This window comes from Mesoplodon mirus (assembly GCF_964341445.2).
Source record: "Mesoplodon mirus genome assembly, chromosome: 15".
NCBI classification, from domain to species: Eukaryota; Metazoa; Chordata; class Mammalia; order Artiodactyla; family Ziphiidae; genus Mesoplodon; species Mesoplodon mirus.
In genome coordinates this window covers 53,081,440-53,106,532 of record NC_138991.1, presented here as the reverse complement: position 1 = coordinate 53,106,532, position 25,093 = coordinate 53,081,440, and the positions used below count along the sequence as shown (strand labels likewise).

General features: G+C 47.1%; 1 protein-coding gene across 1 annotated transcript in view; it reads left to right on the top strand.

Moving 5' to 3' along the window:
• The window catches only part of BMERB1 (bMERB domain containing 1), a 147,696-nt gene extending 123,165 nt beyond the window's left edge, over positions 1 to 24,531 (top strand). Inside the window, exons 5-8 of the mRNA XM_082644223.1 lie at positions 12,185 to 12,258; positions 17,777 to 17,891; positions 19,187 to 19,269; positions 21,774 to 24,531. Coding sequence (XP_082500349.1) covers positions 12,185 to 12,258; positions 17,777 to 17,891; positions 19,187 to 19,269; positions 21,774 to 21,886 — 385 coding nt within the window. The 3' untranslated portion in view covers positions 21,887 to 24,531. The remainder of the gene's footprint in view (positions 1 to 12,184; positions 12,259 to 17,776; positions 17,892 to 19,186; positions 19,270 to 21,773) is intronic.
• Positions 24,532 to 25,093: the final 562 nt, after the last annotated feature.

The following is a 25,093-nucleotide window of genomic DNA, read 5'->3' as shown; positions in this document are numbered from 1 at the left end:
CTGGGTAGAATTTCATTATGCACACATCCCATCCTTTATTTAAGCGGCCCTCTGTTATTGTTGACAATTATGTTGCTTCCAGTGTTTTGCTATTGCAAACAAGGCTCTGTTGCACATAATCATAGCTAAGTGTTTATGGTGCCCTTAATTATCTCCCTAGGATGAAATACTAGAAATGGAATCACTAGACTAGAGTTTAAATGTTTTCAAGGCCCCTGACATATGTTTCCACATTGTCCCCAGTTTTCTACTCTTATCAGTCCATTGGCCGTATTTGCTATTTCTCCTGTGTCTTCTCAAATTCCCATATCACTTCGAACTGGTCAATGGAGGACCGTCCAGGGAGAACGGAGAGGGATCAGGCTGGGAGATGAGGCCACTGTTCTAACCTTTGTGGCTGAAGGAGATTTCCCTCCTGCCCTGCACAGAGCAGGCCCCCTGGGCTAACGATGGTTTAGGTGATAAGGCTGAAATCCAGAGTCTGGCCTCCCTCTTCTTGTAGGATTGCAGAGAAAACGCAGGACATCTGGTTAGATCTGAATTTCAGATCAATGACAGATTGTTTTTTAGGATAGGCGTGTTCCAAAGATCACACGTGGCATTCTTATGCTAAAAATGATTCCATATGTATCTGAAATCCGACTATAACTGGGCATCCTCTGTTTTTGTTTGTTGACTCTGGGAACCCTTCGTGTCTTACCACATCCATTCTGTGTTGGTTGTATTTTCTCCTGGGGTCCTCTTGAGAAAACACTGCAGCCTGGCCAGCAATAACTTTTATTTATTTATTTGGTTGCACTGGGTCTTAGTTGCGGCAGGCGGGCTCCTTAGTTGTGGCATGCATGTGAGATCTAGTTCCTTGATCAGGGATCAAACCCGGGCCCCTGCATTGGAAGTGCGAAGTCTTAACCCCTGCACCACCAGGGAAGTCCTGTCCAGCAATAACTTTTAAAGGGTTGCAGAGTTCTTCCTTGTATCATTGGAAAGTAATATACGTAACTGATGCCCTATTGTTGGACATTCATGGTATTTCCTTTTCTCTTCTCTCTTCTCCTCTCTTTCCTCCCCCTCCTCTCTTCCCCCTCCTTCCCCTCCCCCCTCCTCATCCTCCTTTTCCTTTTTCCCTCTCCCTTCCTCTCTCTGTCTTACCTGTTTGGAGTTTAATCTTTGTCCACATCTTTAATTCTTTGTGGACCACTCAGCCGAGAGCCTCAGGGCTAGGATTAGGGAAACCCAGGACCAGAACCCTTCACAGCTTGCTGAGCCATCCAACGGGATGACTTAACGTGTCTCAGTCTAAGCATTCTTCTTGGCAAGAGATTGGGGGAATAAAAGTAGAAAATACATGAAATCACAAAAATTAGTATGTCTTTAGTGAAGGGAAGGATGTGAAGGACAAATGCCCTAGCAGAAACTGCCAGATCACATTAGCAGGTGCTGCAGGAAATCTGTTGGCTGACCTCATATTCACTGCGCACAGCTTAATCCCCCAGTGGTGCCCAGAGGAGAAAGCAGGCTGGGCCCTCAGTCAAAGCGTCAGGTGGTTGAGAGCCCCGTGGGCCCACCCCGTGGCCAGGAACCTTAGCCAGCTTGATTCCTGATGTCTCTCAGAAGTGAAAATTGAGGCAGGAAGCCCACACATAGTAGGCTGTCAATAATCATCTAGGTTGTCTAGACGATTGATTTATTGGACAACTCAGCAAATCAATGACTCAGTGATCAATATTCCCCTCTCTGGGCATTTACTTCTTCATCCGTATAAGGTGAGAGCTCTTCCAGCTCCAAGAACTCGGTTAGTCTCTGATTACTTTCCAAATTTTTTCCCCAAAGATTAGGATCAGGATGAAATTTTTCTATAAAGGGCCAGCTAGTGAAAATTTTAGACTTTGGGCCATATGGTCTCCTTCATCATTACTCAACTCAGCCATTGTAGGGTGAAATCAGCCACAGACGGTAGGTAAATGAACAGGCACAGCTGTGTTCTAATAAAACATTTTTTATAGACACTGAACTTTGAATTTCATAGAATTTTCATGTGTCCAGTAATGTTCTTCTTCTTTTGATTTTTTTCCAACCCTTTAAAAATGTGAAAACCATTCTTACCTCATGGATTTCAACAAAGCAGGCAGGGAGTCAGGTTTGGCCCATGGGCCATAGTTTGTTGACCCCACTGGAGATTCAAGAGCAAACACAACTTCCAGGAAGTCCCTTGAGCACCTTAAACAGAAAGTTCAGAGTGAGGATGCTCTTTCTCCTTGCTGTGTACATACTGTCACCATGTCTGCCAAACTGGCTTTCATAGACACATAGCCCTGCCATGCTCTCACTCTAGAACCTAAGATGGCTCCCATGTCAAGTCCTTCATAACCAAGACCTGTATGTCACCAGTATTTCAGTGTACTCTTCCCTGTCACATAATACTGATATCACACTCCTTTCTACAGTCAGTGTTTGAGCTGCCGCCTCTGCCTGAGCGCCTGGGAGCCTTCTCTGTGACCCTCCAGGCTGTGCCCCTCCCATAAGTGGCACTGAGAAACCTTCCCCCAAACTACGCTGGTCTCTATCTTCCCTGAACTCCAACCACCATATGAGATGGGACTTTGATATTCCTGTTGCAGGAAGGGGGACCCCTTCCAGGGCTCGAGAGTGGGCTCTCGTCTAACACTAGGAAACTAATTGTCCCAGGAGACACACAGGCTGACAAAGCAAGAGACTTTATTGGGAAGGGGCGCCCGAGTGGAGAGCAGGAGGGTCAGGGAACCCAGGAGAACTGCTCTGCCATGTGCCTCTCAGCCTCGGGTTTTATGGTGATGGGGTTAGTTTCCGGTTGTCTCCGGCCGGTCATCTTGCTTGGCCCGTTGGTCTGACTCAGGATCCTTCCTGGTGGCACGCGTCTCTCTCCGCCAAGATGGATTCCAGCGCAAAGGACTCTGGGAGGTTGGTTGTCTCCTCCCTCTTTTGGCCCCTCCTGAATTCTCCCGTTAGATTTGGGTGGCAGCACCATGTTCCTTATTGGGACCTCCTGCTGTGAGACAACTCAGGCAAGCGAGGCCTGGCCAAAGCCGGTGGTTTCGGTCAAGAGTTCTCTAACATTCCCACCTGAGAGGTCAGACTGCCTGGGTTCAAGTTCCAATTACTTACTCTGTGGCCTTGAGCAAGTTCCTAACACCATCCAAGGGATGATAATGATAATACTCACCTGCTAGGGTTGCTGTGAGAGTTAATTGAGATGATTTTTATAAAATGCTTAGCCCAGAATCTGGTGCCCATAGTATGAAAACATTAATAAATGCCAGCTATGACTATACTTCTGTGTTGTTTGACATTTTTACAGGGAGGCTGTCTTTAATATGTGTATAATTTTTAAGAGACCAAAAGTACCCTTTTAGGTCTAACAAAAGCAAAAAATATTGTTGGTAATTTTTTCAGGGAAACTTGTAATTGACATGCAGCATACATACAGAAAAGGGCACAAACCCCAAGAGTTCAGCTTGATGAGTTTCTCAGTATTAGTAATTTTCTTGAATCCAAACAAAGATGATCTAGAAAAACCTGGGGGAGAGAAGAGTAATCCATGCTTGAGGGAGGTGACATTGTTTTAGGAACCGTGTCTGCTCCCAGATGAGGGTCTGATTACAATCAAGGGAGAAGCCAGTTAACACGCAGACCATAAATGTGCCACGGGGAGAAAACAGGCCTTCTGTGACGTGTCATAAAGGTGTCCCTTTCACGGATGTGTCGCCTGAGCCCGTGTGGCAGGTATCTCTCTGGTCGCTTGGCCCCCAGCGTGATGCTGAGAGATGACTGAGCCCAGGTTCTCCCTGGAGACGTCTCAACACTTATTCTCCCCCAGGGACAGCGTTTAAGCTCATTAATCCATGAACGCCAAACAAACACACACACTCATCATCTCAGTGCCATTAGGTTGGAGGAAATTGAAGTAGCACAGAAAGTGAGATTCATTCTTTTTTTTTTTTTTTTTTTTTTTTTGCGTTACGCAGGCCTCTCACTGTTGTGGCCTCTGCCGTTGTGGAGCACAGGCTCCAGACGCGCAGGCACAGCAGCCATGGCTCACGGGCCCAGCCGCTCCGCGGCATGTGGGATCTTCCCTGACCTGGGCATGAACCCGTGTCCCCTGCATCGGCAGGCGGACTCCCAACCACTGCGCCACCAGGGAAGCCCCGAGATTCATTCTTTGATGCACGAATGTTGGCTAAGAGTTTTCAGGAGTGTCTGCCAGCTGGCAGCCTAGCTGCTCACCTCCTTACCCAGGGCAGAAGGGTGGACAGAAGTAGCCTTTCCTTTGCACCTACTATGTATGTGCTAAGCATAGGGCTGCCTGCTCTACACAGATAAGGTTATTTCATTCTCATACAATCCCAAGACAAAGGTATGATTCCTTTTCAACAGTGAGAGCACTGAGACCAATGAAAGCAGTGAAAGGACTCACCCAAGTTGTACAGCCGGTCAGCGGTGGAACTGATACCCACACTCAGGTCTGGCAGGGTCTAAAGCAAGTTATCACCTCTAAATGCTAGCAGAACAGGGCTCCCAGGATCCTTGAAACCCCTCATCCTATATCTGAGGAAACAGAGGTATGGGGAGAGAAATGATTTGTCAAGAGTCATTATGGTTTAGTTAGGTTTTTTTTGGCTGCTCTGAGTGGCTTGTGGCATCTTGGTTCCCCTACCAGGGATCGAACCCACACACCCTGCGTCGGAAGCACAGAAGCACTGTACCACCAGGGAAGTCCCGTCATTATGGTTTAATAAGAAATATATTTGGTATTTGACCCCATTCTTGGCACAGAGCTCCTGAAACTTTTGTAATTTTCTGAGTGATAGGGGTGCTAGGAGCATTTTTTTTCTACTATTTGTTCCTTGACACAAGAGCTTCTAAGACCCTGGGAATTTCCAGAGTGATGAGTGTCTTTTTGTGTGCAAGTTAGATGCCTGGTGTCTGGAGTCCCTAGGTGGCTTTAGGATGGGGGCTGGTCCCCAGAAATACCAAGGCATGATTAGAAGCTTGGAACTTTCAGCTCCACCTCTGCATTCTCTGGGGAGGGGGAGGGGCTGGAGATTGAGTTAATAATTGATCACGCCTACGTGATGAACCCTCATAAACACCTCTTAAGTATGATGTTCGGAGAGCTTCTGGGTTGGTGAACACATGGAGGTGATGGGAGTATGGCTCACCTGGGGAGGGCCTGGAAACTCCACACCCTTCCCCATACCTTGCCCTATGTATCTTTCTTCTAGCTGTTCATCTGTACCTTTTAAAATATCCTTTATAATAAGCTACTGAATGTAAGTAAATGTTATTCTGAGTTTTATGAGCAGTTCTGGCAAATTATTGAACCTGGGAGGGGTGTCACGGGAACCACCAATTCATAGCCAGTTGGTCAGAAGTATAAGTGGTGCAGACTTGCCATTGGCATCTGCATCAGGGGCAGTCTTATGAGACTGAGCCCTTAACCTGTTGGGTCTATGCTACCTCCAGGCAGTGAGTATCAGAATGGAGTTAAATGGCAGGACACCCAGTTGGTGTCCACCAAGAATTGGAGAATTGCCTGGTTTGAGAAAAGCCACGCATTTGGTGTCACAAGTGAAGAGTGTATAGGAAAACAGAATTTTCCCTTTAGTCATAGAGGAGGTTTATGGTGAGACTGAGATCCAGGCTGCACATCCCAGACCAGCATTCCACCCGTAAGACCAGATGTTATTTCTTCTCACCCATCCCAAGAAGTCCACCGCATCCACAACTTACAGAAGAAGAAGCCGAATAAATATTTTCTTAAAAAGTCAACCCTTTCCTCCATCAGTCTGCTTCTGCCTTCACATCTTGGTCTCTGCTGGGTTTCCATTAGGCTCCACACCATGTCATTTTCAAAGAAATCTTGTAAAATAGCAGTGCTATTATTCTGACAGAGCCTATTCACCTCTCCCCGCCCAAAGCTGGTAAAATGACCAGTTTTCTCCATCGTCCCAGCATGAAAGGTTAAGATGCATAATGACATGGACTGACTGTCTTTTCCTTCCTGCATCAGTCAGTTTCTCAGAGATGACGTCTCTCTCTAGAACCAGCTGGCAGGAGCAGTTTGATTTCCAGGGTTCAGCACGGTTTGTGCAGAGAACTGGACTAACGGGGCTTATTGGAAGTTCCAGCCAAGCTTCAAAAGTGCTTTGCAAGAACGGTTTAAATGTTTTTTGAATTATATTATTTAATGACATTGGACAATCATCATGATGTAATGCTCACAGTGAGCAAGGCATATGAATGTTTATTTTGATCCTGTTTTTATTAAAAATGCACATATTGGGACTTCCCTGGTGGTCCACTTGTTAAGACTCCGTGCTTCCACTGCAGGGGGCACGGGTTCGATCCCTGGTCAGGGAACTGGGATCCTGCCTAACATGCAGCACTGCCAAAAAAAAAAAAAGGCTATCAATAAAAATGTATGATTCCAATATTTTTCAAAAGACACATATCCACGTACATGTATCAGTGAAGCTGTCTTCAGCTGCATGTAACAGAACATCTGATTGATAGTGTCTTGGACTTTTTTTTTTTTTTGGCCGCACCTCATGACCTGCAGGATCTCAGTTCCCCCACCAGGCCGTGGCAGTGAAAGCCTGGAATCCTAACCACTAGGCCACCAGGAAACTCCCAATAGTATCTTCAATTAATTAGGTATCAGTGGGGTAGCTCAAGGATGTCATCAAAAGTCTGGCTCTTTCCTCGCTTCCCTATGCCATCCTCACCACAGTGGCTATAGCAGCTTCAGGAGTATGAGGGGATAGCACCCAAGACTCAAATCATCTTCCCCAGAACCGCCCCTCCCACCCAAGAAGACTTCCTCTTACCTCTCGTTGCCCCAAAGTGGGTCTCATGTCTACCTCTAGCTGCCAGGAAGCCTGGGAGAGTAGATGTCTGACAGAGGCAAATGGGACTGCCATGACTGCTGCTATGGGCTAAATGTGTCCCTCCCCTCCCCCCCCCCCCACAAATTCGTTTGTTGAAGCCCTAATCTCCAATGTGGTGGTCTTTAGAGGTGAAGCCTTTGGGAGGTGATTAAGGTCATGAGGGTGGAGCTTTCATGAATGGGATTAGTGCCCTTATAAAATAGACCCCAGAGAGAAGATCTCTTTCTCCAACATGTGAGGCTATAGGAAGAAAGCCGTCTGCAAATCAGGAAGAGTCCTCACCAGGAACAGGACCAGCTGGCAGCTTGATCTTGGACTTCCCAGTCCTTCGGAACTATGAGAAATCAATGTTTGTTGTTTAAGCCGCCCAGTCCATGGTATTTTTGTTATAGTAGCCTGAACAGACTAAGACAACTGGCTTCTGTTGTTACCGACCTGGGTCCTTGGGCTTTTTAATCAATAGAAATTGATAAGAGGCCAGATGAGGAATTCAGGCAGGGCTTTATTGGGCCTCGTGCAGCATGAGGGAAGGAAAACAAGAAACAGGTGCCCTTGCTTGCTCTCCAAGGGCTGGCAAGCTGGTTCGTTAAATAGGGTGAGGGTGGGGGCAGATTGGTGGGTTGGGCTGGGGGGTGGCTTAGGTGATCTGCCCACCCCCTTGGTGGCACAGTGTGCAGGGATCATGCACAGTGCCCTACTTTTGCTCTCCACAAAAGAGAAATGGCAGTTGGAGAAGCGGAAGGAATGGAGAAACGGCAGTTGGTTTGTGGCCTTTTTGTACCTTATTGTTCATAATTGCCCCCGACTACGACTGCACAGGCTTGCTTGTGCGAGCAGTTATTTTTAGCCCCTTCTAGTTTCTTTGTATCTGTTGCTTGAGGAGACGTGTGTCCAGGTGCAAGCATTGCAGCAAAGGGTCCAGGTCTCAGGTCCCAGCCTGTCTCGCCAAAAGGAGCTGGAGACATTGCCTCCTAAACAGATCAGGGCTATGGGAGGAAGGGGCAGAACGAAGGTCAGTTCAATGTCAGCCTCAACTCCTGCAGCCACGTGAGAGGAGAGACCATGGTGAAGTGGTCAAGAGCGCCCGCGAGCTTGGGCTGAATCCCAGTGGCCACATACCAGGGTGGGACTTTGGTCACATCGCTTAACTTCCATTTCCTTGTCTGTAAAAATGGAGATAAAAACAACACCTCTCTCAGGACTGCCGTGAGGACTTAAGTGAGTTTATGCACAGAAAGCAAATGCTCAATTAACGTTGACTTTTTGTTTCCCTTAATGGTGGAGCCCGTCCCTCCATCTTCCAGCCTGATTTTTGTTTAGGTAAATTCCCTGATAGACAGATTGGGTGGAGGTTGGGGGAAGCAAGCTCCTTTCCTGGGGATGTTCAGGGAACCACCCGGCTTTGGTTTTGCCACCTGGGATTTGTAACTTGAAGACCAGAGGTGAATTGCTTGGGATCTGTCCACTGAAACAAACCTAAAAAAGCACAACGTGAGAGTTGTGAGTTAAGATTTATTGGGGGCAAAATGAAGACTATGGCCCGGGAGACAGCGTTTCAGATAGCTCTGAGAAACTGCTCCAAAGAGGTAGGGGGGAAGGTCAGTATATATGTGATTTTGGTGAAGGGGGAGTACATGCAGTCAAGCACATATTTTTTGCAGAAGGTTTCTGCTAGTCTCGTGAGAGTTACTGCTAGCCACGAGGAGCAGACGTCACCATGAAGGATTTTAGTGCTTTTCTAGATGCGAGGAGATGCAAGATTGGGCTCATAAAATCATCTGAAAATATGCAACTACCTGAAGACCTGTTCTGCCAGTTTTTCCCAGAGCACGGAGTGCTTCATTTCTGACCTCTACCCTGAACTCCTTTTAGGGGGTGTCGAAGGTCAGCAGCTGCAGCGGCTCATAACTTAATCCTTGTAGAGGGAGATGGCAAGTGCCAATTTGTAGGTGACAGATCCGAGGACCACGAGGCGTGTGGAAGAGGAAGAGAGAGGAAGAGAAGAGATGGAAAGCTGGTGACGAGAAAAATCTGAGGAAAACAACAGTGCTATCTACTAGGAATCTTAATGGGCTTCTGACGCATGCCTGTCTGTGAGAGCGTCACAAGAATTTCACCTTGCTTTTTAATGTGGGGTGAATTTGGATGTGCTTGGGAGGACTCAAAACATGCTAAGTACAGTTTCGAGATGGACAAAGGGTGAAGGGTGAAGACCCTCCAGGGCAAGCCCACCGCACCTGGTTTACATGTAGGAAGAAGACTGGTGTGAAAGTCACCCAAACACTCGGAGTAGAACAGTGGCCTCTGGTGCACGTGGATCAAGGTTATGTGTAATCTTAGGTTCCTTCTTCATACTTGTTTGTATTTTCCAAATTTTCTACAATGACAGGAATCTGTTCTGCAATCAGATAAGAATTTTATTTTAAAAATTTTATAAAAAAATTTTATAGAGAGGAATATAATTTTTAAAAGTTGTTTTAAGGTTGAACGTTAGCTCTATTTGTCAAATACCCTGCTTATCCAGCTTCCTTTTCTCTTTCTTTTCCCCCCTGCCTCTTTCTAATGGCTAATAATAGCAACAGATATGATTTACTGAGCATTGTACTGTGTATGTCCCAGACACGTGCTCAGTGCCTGACATGCATAATAATCCTAGAAAGCTGTACTATTATAGTTCCTATTTCAAAGATGAGGAAAGTTAGACTCAGAGAAGAATTTCTGGCACACGGCCCCTTAGAACTAGAGATGTTTGGTGCCAATACTCTTGCTTCTAACATTACCTGTCGCTCTTCTGTTCTTTTATCATCTTTCCTTCTCTCATCTTTCAAAAAGTACCTATCAGGTACCTGTGTCAATTCTGTAGTTATAACCCAAGATTTCTCAACTTTATCATGATTGGCATTTTGAACCAGGTAATTCTCTACTGAGACGGGCTGCCCTGTGCATTGTAGGATGCTTTGGAACATCCCTGGACTCTACCCACTAGATGCCAGTAGCAATCCCCCCACATACCTAGCGGTAACAACAAATATGTCTCCAGACGTTCCCAAATGCCCCCAGGGACCAAAATCATCCTCCTTAAGAACCACTGATGGAGCCTCATCTCCGCGCTAGATGTAGAAAAGGATTCTGGAGCACCTCCGGTTGAAGGATCGCAGATAGGAACCCAGGGGAACAGCATGTACCCTTCTGGCAAAGCCCCCAAGCCCATTTGTGGCAGCTGCCACCTGCTAGGACATTTCAGGGCAGGGTTTGACAAGCGCTTGGAGTGCCTGCCCCTGGCAACAGGAGCAGCAGATGCAGGCTGAAGCGAGACATTACTGCCACTCGTCCTGAAAGCTGGGATGCTGGGGGTCACACGGGCAGGGCAGGGGGCCCCAAGCTGGTCTGTGGATGGCACTTCTGAATGGAGATCAGGTTCTTGGCGAAGACGTCAAGGAAGGAGGCAGAAAGATCAGTGGATTCAGACAAATCGATTTCTGGTCCTGGTCCTGCCCCTACTTGCTCTGCAGACTCAGTTGAGCCTTTTGAGAATATTCCCACTTTCCTCCATCTCTTCCTGGGACAGAAGGTTGATGTGTCCAAAGTGGTCCACTCCATCCCCTCACCTGCTTCACTCTTCTTCGGAGCATCTGACGTTCTGTTGTATTTGTGTTCACCCTCTGTCTCTCCTGATTAAATTTCAGTTCATGAGGGCAGGGTATGGTGCATCCCTGGAGCCTATGTCATTGGTGAATGTAGTAAGTGCTCAATAAAGACATGCAGAATGAAGGCACACACACACCCCATGGGGAAGCTATTTGGAAATACGTCTCAATGGCCATAGACATGTCATACCCTTTGTACTCAGTGGTTTTACTTCTGAAAATCAGTAGCCCCCACCCCAAATAATCCAACACCAAAGAAAAGCCTTAGGTGAATCCATGTTCATCCTAACGCGGCTAAAATAACACAAACAAACAACTCAAAAAGCCCACCTAAGTAATCAAGATAAAGGCATAGGGAATTCCCTGGGAGTCCAGTAGCACTTGGTGCTCTCACTGCCAGGACCAGGGTTTGATCCCTGGTGAGGGAACTAAGATCCCACAGCCGTGCAGTGTGGCAAAAAAAATAAATAAATAAGAGCATAATTAAAACTGCTCTGATAAATCTACTTGGTGAAATTCCAGGCAGCCATTACAAATGTTGTTTACAGTAAGATGAGTTAATATTGCAACACACACACATGAAATACATAATGCAACATTGTATATGCAACCCAATTGCTGAGATTATAGGGGTGAGCTTCCTTTCACACTGTTGGTGGGCATGTCATGCACGGTCCCTCTGAAGGACAGTTTGGAAATTCCTATTAAAATGTTCATGTCACTTAACCCTTCAGTTGCATTTCTGGTAATTGACTTAGCTAGGAATTTCTTTATTTCTAGGAATCTATCCTAGAATATATCTGGAAATAAGTCTAATACCTATGAATGGGGGGAATGGTTAAATAAATCACTGTATATCGATATAATGGAATATTATATAGTCATTAAAAATGAGATGTGCATATCCTGACATGGAAAGATGCCCAAGACATATCATTAAGTTAAAAAAAAGCAAATTGTGGGACTTCCCTGGTGGTGCAGTGGATAAGACTCTGTGCTCCCAATGCAGGGGGCCTGGGTTCAATTCCTGGTCAGGGAACTAGATCCCACATGCATGCCGCAATTAAGACCCGGCACAACCAAATAAACATTAAAAAAAAAACCTTTAAAAACAGCAAATTGCAAAATGTTTTTTTGTGCATGAATGATAGTGTCATCTTTGGTAGTATAAGCATAAACATTTTTTTCAATCTGGAGGAATAGATAACAAACCACTGACAATGGTTTTCTCTGAAGGATAGAGGGAGATTTTCTGTCTATGCAGTGAATTTCTGTAACGTTTAAAAGCTTTTCACGTAGCTGAAAAAGGAAAACACTGAACCCACAGCATGAAGTCTCTCACATATGCCAACAAAAGCCAGGCACGGGAAGACTGGAAGGAACTCTATCAAGGTGTTTTTAACTGTGATTGATCATTTCTAAGTCATGGGATAAAGGGCAGTTTGTTTTGTTGTTTTTGTTTACTTTTGATGTAAAACTTCTAAAGAGCATGTGTGGGCTTTACAGAGGACAAAACTCCCCCATTAGTCCTCTTTGTTGAAACCAGGGTGGTGCTCAGGGTGTAGAATGTTCTGTTGATGTAACCTGCTGTTGTGCACTGTCCTCTTTCCCCAGGATGGATGACATCCAGCTCTGCAACGACATCATGGACTTGAAGCAGGAGCTGCAGAACTTGGTCGCCATCCCAGGTAACCATGGGGGACCCCACCTCATGAACCAGCTGCTCAGAGCCCCCGTCTGGAAGGCCCTAATGCAGCCTCATTCTTGCAACGCAGTGCTTGCTCCCTGATCACGTGGTTCAAACTCTGCATCGGGCAGACCCGGGTTCAAGTCCTAATTCTGACCACCTCCTTGACCTTGGGCAAATCACATTATCTCTCTGAGACTCAACTTCTCTTCCTCTGAAAATGAGGTAGGAATAGTAATAGTACCTAACTCGTTGGGTATAAATCTCACTGCGATAAATGAAACAACACAAGCCACGTGCTTAGCTTGATAGCTGGTCCAAAAAGTCCAGTAAATATTAGCAATAATTACTCTTGTTATCCTGTTTGGGAACAGGTAGAGTATGGTGGTTACGAGCTCTGACTTTGGAGTCCAACCTAGATCTGTCACTTATTAATGATGTGACCTTGGGCAAGTTACTTCACTATAACTTGGTTTCTTCGTCTGTAAACTGGGACAATCACGCTATCTACCTCAAAGGATTGTTGTGAGACTGACCAAGGGGTGACACATGTAAAGTACTTAACACAGTTCCCATCTTATAGTGAGTGCGTAATAAATAAGTGCCATTATTATTATTACTATTATTATTATCATTAACCAAACACATTTCTTCTCAGTGGTCAGGACTCAGAGCTTTCACTGCCATGGCCGCAGGTTCAATCCCTGGTCAGGGAACTAAGATCCCGCAAGCCCTGCAGTGTGGCCAGAAAAAAATAGAATGAGGCGAGGGGAAATAGCCAAGTCTAGACACTACCCACTAGAAATTTCCATTTGATTAGCGTGGGGCCCTGGCGTTGGTCATGTTTACAAGCTTCTCACATAGTTGTGATGGGCAGTCAGGGCTGAGAGCCACTGGGCCAAGTCTCTCATTTTATACTCCTCCGAGGGATCATTTAGTTGAAAGATATAAAAACCCATCGAAGCTTATGTAAACACAAAACGGGCAGTTACTGAAGGACTGCGGAGACTCCTGGAGCCTGCGGGCATTATTGTATTAGTTTGCTAAGGCTGCCCTGACAAGTTCCCACAAACTTAGTGTCTTAAAACAACAGAACTTTATTCTTTGAAAGAAACCAGAAGTCCGAAATCAAAGTGTCAGCACGACCATGCTCCCTCCAAAGGCTGGAACAGAGAATCCCTCTTTGCCTCTTCCAGCTTCTGGTGGTTCCCATCAGTCCTTGTTCCTTGGCTGCCTTATTCCAGTCTCTGCCTCTGTCTTTGTGTAGCCTTCCTCTCTTTGTGTTTCTCTGTGTGTCATCTCCTTTCCTTATAAGGACACCAGTCATTGGATTAAGGGCTGACCCAATGAGTATGACCTCATCTTAACTGATTGCATCCACAAAGACCCTATTCCCAAATAACATATTTCCAAATGAAATTAGGGGTGGCAAGGATGTACTATTTACTCTCAAACAGGCAGGAAGCTCAGCCCAACTCACAAAGGTAAAGAACCAAAAACAGGAAAGCTGTGGAATGTTCTTTGGCCCTTGCTCTCTCTTTCTCTCTCCCTCTCTCTCTCTCTGTCTCTTTCTCTCTTACTCTCCATTTTGGAGCATGTTCCATTTTTTCCCTCTATAGCACATGAGCCAAGCAAGGCCACTTTGTTACCAAACCCAACTTGGGTCTGCTTGCCCACAGGCTGTAAAGCCAATGTACTGACACCAGGTCGTGGTGAAAGAAAGTGCAGCGTTTATAGCAGGGCCAAACAAGGAGTCCGGGACAGCTAGTGCTCAAAACGCCCAAACTCCTCCATGGGTTTCAGCAAAGCATTTTTAAAGGCCAGATGTGGGAGGGGCATCCCAGGGTATGTGATCAGCTCATGTACAATTCTCCGATTGGTGGATGGTGAGGCAACAGGGTGGTGTCACACAGCGGTGGTTGGGGGGGGCGGTTAACATGAATCCTCAGGCTCCGGGAGGCCTGGGGGCTCTGTGCTCATCAAGTAGTTAACATTTTCCATTTGGTGGGAGTTTTAGCATCTGTAAAACAACTCAGGAAATGTGCATCAGATACTGTTATCTAGGGACTTCAGAGAAGAGCTACAGCAGAGGATATGGGGGAGGAGTCTGTCCCAGGAAGCCCCCACAGGGTGCGGCTTGGTTACAACCTCATCTCCCTTCCATGATTTTCCCCCACAAGAGCCAAACTCTCGGGGCTCTGTGTCCCAATTTCCAACTTCCCAGGGGACTATGATGGTCCCAACATGGACTGACGTCTCCCTCTTGAGAGGAGGGATTCCCAGAGTCCACTGTTGGCTCAGCAGGACACTTAGGTGCCACTGAGACAAAGGAGACACGAGTGTGTGGCCACCAGGCCAGCCAAGGCCTCCTCAGGCCACAGGGGCTCCACCAGGGGCTGTGGCAGCCTCTAGAGCATGGGTAGGAAATGGGTGGGAAATGGCTGGGGGTGGGGGTCTTTGGTTGACACAGTGCCTGGGCTGCATGACTAACCAGGACTGGGACTAGGGTAGGAGAACAAGGCACTCAGCTGGAACAAGAAAAATTCAGTAATCATATTTTCATGCAATATTTAAAATACCAAAATTCATGCAAAGATATATACCAAAAGTTTAAATAAAGATGAGATCGGTACTGACACTCAATGGGCGGAAGCCAGGAACGCTAACCCTGCATGGAGGGGACAGTCCCCCTGAAGAACAAGTTCTACTTGAAATGCCATCAACTGTCCCGCTGGGAAACACACAAGGTCATAGGGCCACTTAGCAACAGAGCCCAGGTCATCAACGGCAGGTCCATTGACTCTGCTGGGAAACTGCATCTTCCCAATCACTTATGTGCAGAAATTCAGATATTAAAGTTCCCTTTCCTCTCCTGCCTTTCCTGCTCACCTCTCCCCACCTTCTCCTCTGACTCCTTGTTAAGAGCCTTTCTGTGCATTCCTTGGGCCAGTGCCAGGTTTCTAGATGGATTTAGCTGAGTTTAGAGGGAAACAAAATGATGCTCCCGGCAATTTATCAATTAAAATATTGAGTAAAGAGAACACCGAATGGCCAAAAAAATCATGTTTCTCCAGCCAGGGTCAGAAAATAATTTACCAGACTGTGATGAGAGAGAACACCTGGAGCCCTCCCTGCCTTCAGGGCTTCTCAAGAACAAGCCAAGATGCCTCACCTCACCTCCACTGCCACCACTGCCCCCTCAGGGCTGGGGATGCTTAGACCTGGCTGTAGAGGCCATGATACCCTCCCCTTGGACATAAAAATAGTGTTTCCCTCATAGGGTTGTTGGAAAGAATTAATAGTGGTTCTCAAGCAGGGGTGAGTTGGGCCTCCCAGGAGACATGGGCCATGTCTGGAGACAGGCTTGGTTGTCACAACTAAGAGAGGGGGCTTCTACCAGCATCTCGTGGGTAGAGGCCAGGGATGATGCTCAGCATCCTACAGTGCACAGCACAGCTCCCATGACAGAGAATGATCCAGTCTCAAATATCAATAGCACCAAGGCTGAGAAACCAGATTAAATAAAAATGTAAAGCTCACGGTAATACAAATACAATGATAATTGCTACAATTTATTAAGCACTTACATTTTGCACACTTATGCTATGCGACTTGCTTTCCCTTCATTAAATAAGTGTTTATTTCTTTTGTACCTCCTTTGGTAAATATTTAACCTAGAGGGCACTTAATCATTAAAACAGTGACTATGTAAAATAATAGCCTATAATAGTAGCAGCTGACTGTTCATGAACTCTTACTATCCACCAGGCTGTGCGCCTAGTGTTTTACTCGATTTCTCTCTCTTAAAACTTGCAACAACTTTATGATTATCTGTGTTGAGAAACTGGATGCTCAGAGAGGTTGAGGAAGGTGCCCAGAGTCACACAGCTAGGAAGGGGAGGAGCTGGGGCATTAAGCCACGACTGTCTGATTCTATGGCAAGGGCTCACAGTTGTGATAGGGTCTACAGGCCAGGGAAACCAGTTAGGAGGTCATGGCATGGTCCAGGGGGAGCTGATGGTGGCTTAGGCTAAGGAGATGTGCTGGAGGAGATAGATGAGAAGCAAGTTGGAGGGTCACATCGGCAAGCACGTGAAGATGCTAGGAATCAGGTGTGTGATGCCAGCAGGGGATAAAGTTGGCAAGTAGGTGGGTGATGATGGCAAAAAAAAGGTGTGTCCCTAGATAGGTGGGTGGTGCCTGGAAGCAAGTGAGTGATGCTTGCAGGCAGGTACGTGATACCTGCAGGTAAGTGGGTGGGGCCTGCAAGTAGGTAGGCGGGGCTTAAGGTAGGTAGGTAATACCTGGAGACAGGTGGGTGGTAACTGGAGGCAGGTGAGAGATGCTGGCAAAAAGGGTGTGTTACACGTGAAAGCAGGTGAACAGCATTGGCTGGTGGCGCGGAGACTTAGGTTAGTAACTGGTTTGTAAGCTAGCACAGACCGCTTTGAGTAGGTGGCTTCTCCCATGAGTTGCTGGGAGGGGCTGCATGAGCAGAGGGCTGCAGCTGAGTATCTGGGGAGGCTGGGGGATGCCTGAACTGGCAAGAGATAGAAAATGGGGACGAATAACTTGGGGAGGGAGGTTTGTGAGTTCCTGGGGGCCCTGCCAGTTGCTTTGTGACTCTGGCTTAGATCTGGGGCCTGGCGGAGGACAGGGGAACATTGGAGGGCTGTCGCTGGTAACTTGGAGAGGACGGTGACATCACTCCCCAAGTCCAAGGGCTCTGTGGTTAACTCGCCCGCAGAGGGCAGGGAGGCTCTGTGGTACTGACGAGTGATTTGCAGAATCAGACTTCGGAACCCACCTCGAGAGGAATGATGCTACCATCGTCAACGCAGCAAATGAGCAGGAATCCAGGGGCTGCTTGCAATTCCGCTCCACTTCCTCCCTCCCCTTCTGATTAATGAAAGAAACTGATTTTCTCTCTAATCCAAATATTATATTCTCCTTGCCTCTGGTTCTGCCCCCAGATCTAGAGGAAATGGTCAGTGCCAGTTCCAGCAGGCAGATGGACAAGCTGCCCCATGATTTTTATCTTCTGAAAGAGTTCCTGCCCTCCTAGTTTTCTCCGTCCTCGTATCCAGCCCTCGTTCTTTTGTTTCCTCTATGGAGCTCTAGCCCTTGGTATTTGGAACAGGATGGGAAAGCATGGGTGCTTTCCTTCTGACAGATTGGTTGAGCCTCGCTATAGAGTAGTTCCCTCCTGCCCCCAGCCTGTACCCTCCTCCCCACTGCCTTCTGCACGACCCCCTTGCAGCAGCAGCATCATTTACCGAGCACACACCACGGGCCACCTCTATGCAAAGTCACTTACTAACATCACCACAGTCTCGCATTCAAGCCTCACTGTGTATTTTACAGAGGAGGAAACAGAAGCTTGAAGAGGTCAAGTTGCTTCTCCAAGTTCATCCAGCAAGTTAAATGGTAGAGCCAGAATTCCAACCCTGGCCCCTCGGACTCAAGTGCTTTCAACAGCTACACTCAAACTGTCTTTGCTAATGTTTTATTCTTCCCAGAAAAAGAAAAAACCAAGTTGCAGAAGCAGAGAGAGGACGAGCTAATCCAGAAGATCCACAAACTGGTGCAGAAGAGAGACTTCCTGGTGGACGATGCAGAGGTTGAGCGGCTAAGGTAAGTGGGCGGTACGTCCCCTGAGCACAGGGCTGGGGCTGTTAGAACACAACTCAGTTTCCTTCCAAAACCCATCACCTGCTCCCAGGACTCACAGCTTTGCAACAGGCATGGCCTGGGCAAACGCTCCCCAAACACTGTATCCAGATGAATCCTGGCCTTCTGGCCTGAGGACCCACTTCACATTCAAGAGAAACTCAAATCCAGCTCCAAAATGTTTCGCAAAGGCCTGTGGCTCTTAAGTGAATGTTATTTGAGGAGGTAACCAGGGAGGAATTATATCACATAACACATGGCAGAGCTTCCTGCACATTCTTTTCACTGAGCTTTCTCCCAGCTTATCAAGGCAACTTTTCCAGAAACTTCCATTGGTTTCTACAGAAACTCTGCCCCCTGTACTGACTTGCTTCCTTGCTTGCCCACTTCCCAGCTTTGTTCTTTCCCTTCCCCTTTCATGGATGGCTCTGATGCCCCTTCCTAGCCTTCAGGGTCTCCTATTTGCAGATGCACCTGCCACCTGGATCTGGACAACCATGGGCCCTGGAGCCATGGTGCACCTGAAGGCTCCCCAGGGGGCCGGGGCACAGGAAAGATGTGAATGTTAATTCTTGAATGTTTTTGTGCTGGAGCAAGGCCTTTGGAGTTGTCCACGGGGGAGAGGCTCAGAGGGCCTCTTCCAAACCAGAGGGCAACTTCCTTTTAATTCTCTGTGTCCTCCTGAGTCCTCTGAGGCCCCTAGGATGCGCCTTGCCCAACTCAACCAGGATTGGATTGTTGACTTTGCTCCTGGTGACCCTTGGAAGAGCTGAGGTGACTTGCCCTCTGAGACCTGCCACGTACCTTGTCTAGGGTAACTTAAAGGTGCAGTGTCAGGAGAGGGGCTGCCCAGCTCACTAAACCTCCATCAGGGAGGCTGGGTCCTGTAACATACCTGCCTCTGCCCTGGGGTCTCACACTAGTGGGAGTAGCCATTTACTTCATCATTGATACGTGTCTGTGCTTCAGAGTAGATTCATCAAACAAAACACACACACACTATACACACATAACAACATATGCACACCACCCACACACAACACACAGTACCACCCACACATAACACACACCAACATGCATGCTCCACCCACACATAACACCAACATGCAAGCACTACCCACACGTAACACACAGCAATACACATGCACCGTCCACAAGTCTGATACATGATCCCACACTCTTGACTCATTTCATCAGTTCCTTGATGCTCTCTTAGCTTACTGTACTTTCTTCTTGTCTTTACACATCTGTCTACACAGGGAGCAAGAAGAAGACAAGGAAATGGCCGATTTTCTGAGAATCAAGTTAAAACCTCTAGACAAAGTAACCAAATCTCCAGCCAGTGAGTGCATATGTTATTCCTTCTCCTCCCCCCATCCAAGAGAAAAGGAAATTCAAAAGAGATCTTGAAGCTGAGGGGGGGGGCACAACAAAATGATTTCTACAGATCAAACTTGAGCCCAGGATGGCAGCAGGCAGGGCCAGCTTCATGGGTGAGAAACCTGTGCAGTTTCCCAGGGCCTAGAAGGGCACTATGCTTGCTTTAGTGCCCTACTATTGCTCACGCCTAGAAGGGCACTATGCTTGCTTTAGTGCCCTCCTATTGCTGTCTTGGAATTCTTAAGAATTTTCGAACAGGCGGCCCTGCATTTTCATTTTGCGCTGGGTTCTGCAAACTATGCAGCTAGTTCTGGCAGCAGCTGTCACTCTCTAATCATATGGTTTGGTGCACTTCATTGAAGGAGTTGGGTGGCCACTGAGGCAAGAAGGTGAGGACTGAGGGCCATGGAGCTCTGGCCTCTGTTGGGGCTGGAGTCGCTGGAGGAATGGAGCTAGAAGTTTACTTCTCAGAATATTAGCCTCACAAGATACTCAGAGCGAAAAGGGTTCTGTGTGAAATAAGTTTGGGAGATGCTGTGTATTTGACCCTCTTTTTGTAGGCTTCCAATATCCAATATCCTGCTGTCTAGGAACTACCTTCTCTTTGTTGGCCCAATGAGACCACACTTTGAGTTATAAGAAATGGATGCCCAATTCAAACTGGCCCTAGCAAAAAAGAGGATTTGCTGGAAAAAGAGCAATGGGAACCAGGGCTTCAGGGACTGGACACTGTTAGAACCCTTGCTTTCCTTCTATTTATCATCTTGGCACCTCTTTGCATGTTAGCTTCATTTTCTCCTACTACACAGGCCTTCTCCCTGGGACCAGAACTCTAGAACCATAACTTAGTAGCAGCAAGGCAACACCAGTGATTCTCTCCTGGTATCTAAATATATAAAATTCTGATTGGCCTTTCTTGGATCATGTTCCCACTTCCTAGGCCCATCACTGTCACCAAGAGGCTCAGAAGTTGTGATTGGCTAGATCTGTGTCACATGCCCACTCCTGTAGCCACAGAGACATGAGCTGTTATCAGAAGAAAAGGGACAGAAAACCTTGCTAGGAAAACGCAACCCAAAAGCTGCCACTATCAACTGAAGCAGCAAACCCAGTTTTCCCTGACCATCCATTAACATCCCATGAAAACACTGTAGTACAGTGTGAAGGAATAAAGAAAGAGAAGGGCCCTGGTCCCTTCTGCAGGCCCCTAAAATCATAAGCCACATGGTCCCTGCCTAAATCCAGCATCCTCAATGGACTGTCTCTTCCATGAAAGGCAAACTAGAAAAACTCCACCGAACACTGTGGAGAAGGAGCAAGGAAACCTGCCTTCTATGTAATATTATGGATAGAATAAAGAATTCTGACAAGAAATCAAAACACCAAGCCTGCACCACATGCAAGAGGCCCAGTGTGGGGTCCAAATATACACCACCCATCTGGTGCTGGAATCCCAAGTTGAAACATTAAGATTAATCCAAAACCAGTGAAGTCTCTGGGACCCCAGCAAAGCAAATGCAAAATTGCTCAGCAGAGTCCCTTCAGCTCTCATAATACACAGCCCACACGTTAAAAACAACCCCCATGAAGATGATCTCTCAATAAAAATTTTAAAACCAATGAAGAGTTGAACCACCATGAGAGGAGTCAGTAGATGCAACAAAGAGGATGTCTGTCCTCCCATGAATCAGAACTAACAGACTATCTAAAGTATATTTAAAATGATTAAAGAGATATGAGAAGGAATAATACCCAAAATGAAATAGCAAGGTGCTATGAAAAAAGAATAGGTAGATTAGCAAACAATTAGCCTTCTAAAAAAATTATTGTCACTGAAGTGAAAACTCAGTGGGTTAAACACAGAGACATAGCTGAAGGGAGGATTCATACAACTGGAAGACAGAGCTGAGGAAATTACCCAGAATGCAGCACCAAGAGACAAAGAGATAGGAAATATGAAAAAGAAGTTATGAAACATGGAGGTTAGAATAATAAGGTCCAACTTACATTTAATAGACATTCCAAAAGGAGAGAGAACAGAGGATGACAGGTGAGGGTATCTGAAGAGATAATGTGTATTTTCCAGAATTGAAAGATAGGAGCCCTCAGATTAAAGTGACTTAAACAAAATTTCTGTCATCCACTCACCAAATACTTCTTGAATGCCAGACTGTGTGCTGGGGTTGGCAGATACAATGGTGAGGAGAACAGAATAGGAGAAGGGCTAAAATCTATAGTTGTAAGCCAAGGACTGAAAGCCAGTGGGCATACAGGGAGGTGGGAACAGTCACCAGGACCATATAAAATGCATGCCAGCTCTCCACACCACCTGATCTGTGACATTGAAGCAAGGCCTGGCAAGGGTTGGGATGGAACTGGGGCTGCAGATGATCAGGGCTCTCCTCACCTCACCTGTCTCTCTCTCCTGTTTCCCCTCTCTGCCTCTGCTCTCCTACCTTGCTGCAGGCTCCCGAGCAGAAAAGAAAGCAGAGCCCCCACCTAGCAAGCCCACGGTAGCCAAGACGGGGCTGGCGCTCATCAAGGATTGCTGCGGGGCCACCCAGTGCAATATCATGTAGCCCCCACGTGGGGTGCCCCCGGGGCCACGGGGAACCCCCCCACCCTCTTGTCTTCATAGCCCCCATTTCACCGGGGCCCAAGAGCTCTCCAAGGCGGAAGGGATTGAAGGCAAGCCCATGACTGCCACCAGGGGCCGTGGGTGTGGCGGGCGGGCCCGGCCGCCCTGTACAGAGTGTAGCAATAGGGAGTCCCTCACCGTCGCATGGCCCTCCCCAGAGCATGCCGAACCCAGGAGTCTGTCTCACTGTTTATCCAACCACCAGGAAAGGTCGTCCCTCGAAAAAATATATCTCCACTTCTATCTAACTGTATCTAACCCACCGTGGGAATGAACTGGGAAGGGGCATGATCCCCAGGTGTGTATAGTCGTGACTTTTCAACAGTCTAGCACCATGTTGGACACGTCCCCCATCCACGCTCCTAGTTCTCCTGTCAGGCTGCCCCAAACGGCTCCACCCCCGATCTGTCCTCTCCCAGGGGCTGTGCCCTGGAGGGCTCCACACAGCCCACGTGTCTGGAGACACAGAGGGCCCATCTGTAAAGACTGAGCTTGTGTGTGGTGTCATGGTCACGTCTCCCGCTTCCTCCCCTCCTGTGTCTGGGCACGGCTTGTATCAGGAGTGTGTCCGTTCGATCTTGGCTCTTCCTTCCCTTGCAACGTCTGTCCCAGGTGTGTGGAGCAGAGGGGGGATGGGGCCCCGGCTGGAGCACACCTAGTACTTGGGAGAGGTAGCAGAGAGCTGGGAGCTCCAACACGAGGCAAGGGCAGATGAGAAGGGACCCAGAGCAGATGCTGACCCAGGCACTCTCCACCCCCGGGGGCCACCGGATGGACGGAGTGCCAGCAGGACGCCACTCACCAGCCTAACACACAGACCTCTGCAAACAACAATGGCAGGCAGGAGAGGCGGCCTGACCCAACCGTGTCCCATCATTTGGTGGTATATTTTAACCAGCCTAACAATTCCACCTGTGTAACTTGATGTACGTTTGCTACAGCCAGCCCGGCACAGCCCATGTGACCTCTCTGTACGTGTGTGTGTCGTGACCGGCCTAAGTAGTTAGCATAACTCAAGATTTGCTGATGTGCAATCATCCATCAGAGAAAATAAAAATGGAAACCACGTACACAGCATTTTTAAAGTTTTTACTTTTTTCTTGACTATAGAAGTAACCCGTGTACATAGTTAATCATTTAAAAAGTATAGAAAGTATAAAGAATTGTTTTTTTTTTTTTTTTAACTCCCATCATTCCTCCAGCCACTCTGACATTTTGGCATATTTCCTCTCTGTCTTTTTTTATGATTTTTTTTTTTTCATGATTGGCATCCTACTGTACCATTCTATAACAGTTTTCTTTTTCCACTTATCATAGTATCACTATCATTCTGCCACATCATTAAAAGCTCTTTGTAAACATTAAACACTCTTCATTAATATTTACAATGGCTGCCTAGTAATCCATCTTGTGGATATACTGTAATTTATCTAACCAGTCCCTCAGTGTTGGACAATTAAGCTGTTTCTAGTTTTTCAGTATTACAAGTAATGTCAGGATAAACATCTGGGGGGATAAAGCTTCATCTGAATTTCTGATTTTTCCTTAAGACAAACTCCTAGAAGTAAGGTTCTAATTTAAATGGGTCACATTTTAAAAAAATAGTTGTAAATCAAAAGTAACCTGAAGGTCTCTCTAGTCACAGCAGCTTTGGAGTTGACACAAAATACCTCGGAGTTTGATGGCCCCTCCTAGTGGGCAGTGCACCATCAGCCCCTCCCGCTCTGTCACTGATGTGCTTCTGCTTCAGTCCAAGCTTCGGCCCACACAACACTTCCTGCCATTATGAAGCTGAAGAGGCTCCCTCAGGCCACTGCCAGTGCCACCATCTGGCCTCAGAGGGCACCGCCCTAGACCAAGCATGAAGCCAGGCTGCATGAGCTTCCTACGGCTTCCATAACGTATTCCCTCAGCCAGCGTACTTTAAACAACAGAAGTTGATCCTCTCACAGTTCTGGAGGCTAGAAGTGTGTCCTCGGGGCAGTGCTCCCTCTGAAGGCTCTAGGGAAGAATGCTTCCTTGCCTCTTCCAGCTCCTGGCAGCCCCTGGCAATCCTTTATTGCACCAATCTCTACCTCCATCTTCACGTGGTCTCCTCTGTCTGTGTCTCTGGTCCTCTCTTTTTATAAGGACATCCGTCATTGGATTTAGGGCCCACCCTAAATCTGGGATGACAGATCTTGATTCTTACCGTAACAACTTCTGCAAAGACCCTATTTGCAAATAAGGTCACATTCTGAGATGGCAAGTGGACGTGAATTTGGGGGCAGGAGTGGTGCCGAAAACTCGGCCTCTAGGCACTGGTGCTGAATCAAATCTCGGAGAGAGAGTTTTAGGTAAAGTAGAAAAGAATAGCTTTATTGCTTTGCCAGGCAAAGGGGGATGCAGTGGGCTCCTGCCCTCAAAAACTGTGTCACAACCCAGGAGAATTTGGTAAGGAGTTTTATAGCAATGGTTTAGGGTAGGGTTGCTGATAAAATTAGGGTGTGTGCAGGGCCTGCACTCCTTTAATCTGGTCTCAGGTAATCTCTTGATGAGCTTCTCTGGTTCCTTTAATCTGGCCTCAGATGGTCTTCTCTGGAATTAAGAATGACAACATCTTCCATTTATTGGGGGTTTCAGTTGTGTAAAGAGCTCAAAGATATTTTTATGTGTATCCCTTGAGGCAGAACCAGGACCCTTCCCCAAGGCTGCACTATTGTTTCTTCACGCTCCTTCCCTGTCTCTGCGTCCCCTCCCTTCCCTGATTGGCAACTGTTCAAATCTGCCCTTTGGAACTCAGGGAAGGTCATGGAGGCTGGGGTTTATTCCCTACAAACAAGAAACAGGAGACAGAAAGCCTTCCATGCCCAGGAGTCCCATGGGGTCCTGCTCGGTTTCAGGGTGACACTATTTAACCTGGCTATGCAGATTCTTCCCACTCTTGCAATGAAAACTCAGGCTGCAAAGGGCCCACCACACTCCCTTCCTGGTGGGAAACGTGTGTCTGGAAGGCCTGACCTCAGACCAATTAGACAGCAGTCACTCACCGCTCCAACAAGCTAAAAAAAATCAAAAAAATCATAAAAATCCTGCCTCTAGTACACCCACTGAGCTCTGGGGAACATCTAACTTATGGTCCTACCATTCCTATTGATTTTTTTAAAGC